The sequence below is a fragment of the Arachis ipaensis genome, chromosome B05, assembly GCF_000816755.2.
Source record: "Arachis ipaensis cultivar K30076 chromosome B05, Araip1.1, whole genome shotgun sequence".
In the NCBI taxonomy this organism is placed as follows: Eukaryota; Viridiplantae; Streptophyta; class Magnoliopsida; order Fabales; family Fabaceae; genus Arachis; species Arachis ipaensis.
Window position 1 is genome coordinate 141,039,850 of NC_029789.2, and position 4,635 is coordinate 141,044,484.

The window sequence follows — 4,635 nt, forward strand, 5'->3', positions numbered from 1 at the left end:
ACTAATATTACACATATATTAAAAATAAATTATATAAGATGAAAGTTGAAACTCACCAAAGGCTGAATGAAAAACAAAGGGCCAGCAAAGTCAGCAGGCCAATGACCATCATGTGCTTGAATAGAAGAATAGAAAGTGAGAGATCTTCTCATTGTTGCAAGCAATGCTTCTTTTCTTATCTTCTCTTCTTCTCCCACTTTCACTGCTTCTGGTATTGGTCCACATTGGTTCTCCTTTTTCAGCTGAGAATTAAATGCACATGAATAAATATCGAAAATGTTTGGTAAGTAAAGAAAATCAACCAAAAACAGCCATAATTTACCTTATTTAACATTCATTAATTATTGCGATAATTAATGAATTCTAAATAAAACAAGTTTTGGCTATTTTTTTTTTTGTCTACCTAGCATTACCCAATAAATATATACATGAGGCCCAACTTGTAGGTTTGGACCAGTTCTTGAAGATGACTTTTGTGGCATATATGGATAGTGTACTCGAAAGCGGTTTATGCATTTATGGAGGTAGTTACAGATCGTCTACAAGCTAAATAAAGGAACCCTTTGAGTGACAAAGATGACTAGAACCCACGAAAACAATATTTTAAAAACATGCAAGATTTATTTATTTATGAAAAATATCAGGAACAATCCGTTTTATGAATATTAGTCAACACCTTTAATTAATATTTTATTTTTATATTATTAATATTTAGTATTTAAAATTTAATACTTAGAATATAAAATATTAGTCGTCAAGTATTAACAAAAAATAATAAATTTTTGTATTAGTTATATATCATTATTCTAAATAGATACTCATCAGTAATGTTATTCACGTATTTGTGTCAAGCATTAATTAATAAGATTATTCCACTCAACAACCACACAACAACTTATAATTGAAAAATAAAAGTACGAGTATTTGGAAAGTATGCATCATCATTAATGGGATAGCCTGATAGGTTCTGCTTTATATAGACACAAAAACCTATTACTAATAAATTTAATAATCTGTCATCATCCACTCATTCATTCCTGAATAATAATTCAACGTGTTTTAACTTTTAACTAAGCATTTTCTTTATATCCGATGTATCTCGTGTGTACTTTAAATATTCTACTTTTTAAATAAGAAAAAATATGTACGTATAGTATAATCTATTTATTAAAGTTTGACTAAAGTATTTTAAACTTTTAAAATATACAATTTAGCACTCTAAAATTGTCACATAATGCGATAGGGTTTCTCTATTTGAGTTTCATCAAGAAGGTTTCTTTTCAGAAAATAAGGAAAAAATATTATTATTATTTTTAAAGTAAAAAGTTGTTACATTTAGATATATAAAATTCTTTCTTAAATTTGGAATAGTTGTTGGAATTTCTTGGTGAGTTCTTTAATGATGATTTCTATTTTGGAGGGGATGATTGTGCCTTGTTTAATTTGGTATGTTGTTCTTTCTTAATCTGTTTTGAGTGAATGGTCTTTTCTTCCACAGAAAATTTTATTATATTGCCCTTTTTTTTAAAAAAAAATCTTGAGATTTTAAAGAGACCAATAATTAAAGATATATAGGCTGTGTCTATTTAAAATATGGAGGTTATGTGAACTTGTTTGCCTGTTTACAGGTTTAAGCCGTTATAATTATTATAAAAAGAATGTTCAAATATAATGTCAAAATATCCTTTTATTTTATTTTTGAATATCCATCTTCAGCTATCTTCAGCTTCCACATGCTTAAATCTAACGATTATTATGTCACTGGTGAATTTAAATACACTCAAACATTAACTCATCAAAACTACGAAGAAAAATGTTATATTATTATTATTCAAGATTTCATGTAATATCTATAAATGAAATTAAAGAATGAAGCTAAACATATATGTACCAGGAGAAAAAAAGAGCCTTCAATTAAAATTAGACAGAACACCGAGAAAATAATTAATGCTCAAAAACAAAAACAGCTAAAGACATATGAATACGTGTGATTATATCATTCTAACATATAACATCCGTACAATTAGTAGTTGGGTGTTTAATTAAGAGGTATAAATTCCTGTATATGTAGGTAAGTATTATAAATCTTAGATCTCTTAAAAATAAAATTTTTAGAGAATTTACAAACGTAGTTATTACTTACTTTATGAGTTAATTTTTAGAATTCAGTTAGGCTCATTTAATTTTAATTCGAAATATCTTATTAGAATTTATTCGATTCAATATTTGTTGAATCATCCACTTAAAGTTAATTTAGACCTATTCAATTTCAATTCAAATAATAAGTATTTATAATTATTAATCACTGCTAATTATTTATTTTTGGAATATGTATGTTTGGTTTGAAATTTTTTATTTTTATTATTTTATATTTTAAGAAATATGTGTATATGAAGAAAAGTGTAAAATCATTATTTAGATTATTTATTTTATTATTTTCACTTACTTTAAATAAATTTTTAAAAATAAAAAATACTAAAAATAAAAATAATACACATTTTCAATAACCAAAATTAAAAGAGTTAATCTTATATATTATGTATGCAATTTGTCATGAGTTTTTTTTTTTTCAAAAATTTAAACCGATAAACTCAGTCAAATGAATAATTACCATCCTAACACAATTATACATAGATTTTAGTACAAAGAAAATATAGAGAGATGAGAGAAGGTGGAACTTTGACAACAAAATTAATAACTAGGTTGATGTATAAATGTTAAATAAATATGAGAGATTTACATAGAAGAATGAACGAAATGGAGATGCACAAAACAACAGTAAGAATTGAAACTCTAGGGATGAAAAAGTACCTCAAATAATAGAAAGAGATGAAGAGGTTTGACAGATTCAGAAGAAACACCTGCACAGAGTTGGAACAATTGGGAGTCAGTATCATACCTTATATATCACGTAGAACACTTTGATATTTTTGATTGCTTGATTTATAGGGTTTGAACGGTGTAGATTTCTTTAAATTAAGGGAAACAAATAGATAAACTTTTCAAGTTAAGACTAGTAGTCTACTCTTCTTAGTACTTAATTATATTTTCTAAACACTATTATCGGAGGAAGAGAGTTAAAAAGGTGTTCAAAAATGAAATAGATAGAGAAATTTTTAATAATTACATCTAAATGTACATTTTAAAAAAGATAAATTTACATTAAAATATAAAATAAATTTTATTTTTTATTAAAAATCATTATTTTATATTTACATCTGAATATAAAATAACGATTTAATTTTTATCTCACGTTAGATGCATGATATATTATTATTTATGTATTGTTTGTTGATAACTCATATCATCTATATTGAATCACAAAAAATATAACATAATGCGGAAGCGTACCTTTACTCATAAGAGTCAGAAATTAATCAAAGAATTTGGATCTGTGGTTTTTTCGATCTTCCTCAACCAAAGCCTTCTGTATTTCTAGGTGGCTGAACTGTAACTCTTTTGATGGGGAAAGAGCAACAAAGGCAGCTTTGGTATATTGGGAACCGAAACCTGAAGGTCTATTTATATTTGAGCATGACACCCATTAAACCCTAAAGCCCAAATAAAATAGTATCTAAAGCCCAAAAGATAATATATCTAAAATCCAAAAAGATAATTATCTAAGGAACAAAAGATAATATCTGGTTTTATTCTCATTTAATTCCAAATCAAAAGTAATAATGATTTATTCAATTAGCATTTAAAATAATGAGATCATCATTATATAAGTCATTTAATTTGAAATAGCATAATTTGTGATTATAATTAATATGGGGCCTGCTACACATACAAGCAAAGAGGCCCTACAAGTTTTACAAGTTTCCAGCCCACACTTCATTAAACACGCGCACTCATCTCTCTTTGAATGGAACGTAAATTACACGCGCCCCACTCAACGGTTGCTCTTCGCAAAATAGCGCTCCTTAATGGCGCACTCTTCCACTTCTCCAAGCCCTTCGAAGAAAACACAAACCGTCCGTTCGATATACTGTAATATAGTCAACAATTGCAACTGTTCTAATATTTGCTTGTCCATGGGTGTATATTGCTTGACCTTGTAATGTTGCTTGACCTTGTATATTAATCCATGTTTGAGTGATATCTGACTGATATCTATGGGTGTATCTGACTCATATCTATGGGTGTATCTTACTGATATCTATGGGTGTATTTTCAATTTCAGAAAAAATGGCAGGCAGAAACCAAGCTGAAAAAAATGTAAGAACAAATATATGTCTTAGATGAAATCAGTTTTATATAATAGAAATATATCTGACTATAATTTTACTTTGTTTACAGCAAATCAAAGACCTTAAGTGTGCAACACATTTGTTAAGTGAGAAATTCAGAAACATGAGCGAGGAGAAGAAAACAATTGTTAGGAATTTGGGATTTGGTGGCCTGATGCACATCCCGCCGCTAAGGGTGCATCACCAAATTGTCAGATAGATTCTAAGGATATTGACACTGATTAATGTAAATGTTATATAGTCCTGTAACAAATTGAACACATGCTGTAAAAATTTTCTAATTATAATCCAGTTTATTGTAAAATTTCTTTCAATAATTAAACTCTCTCTGCTGTATTCAAAATGTATGAATTACAGGTACTATAATATGAAGGAAAACATCAAA

At 27.5% G+C, this 4,635-nt stretch overlaps 1 protein-coding gene across 1 annotated transcript in view; it reads right to left on the minus strand.

Annotated features, from left to right (window-relative positions):
- LOC107644510 (lupeol synthase) overlaps positions 1-314 on the minus strand; it is a gene marked incomplete at its 5' end in the record, with an annotated part of 10,255 nt that extends 9,941 nt beyond the window's left edge. The window contains one exon of the mRNA XM_021124022.1: positions 57-314. Within this exon, the coding sequence (XP_020979681.1) occupies positions 57-314 (258 nt within the window). The remainder of the gene's footprint in view (positions 1-56) is intronic.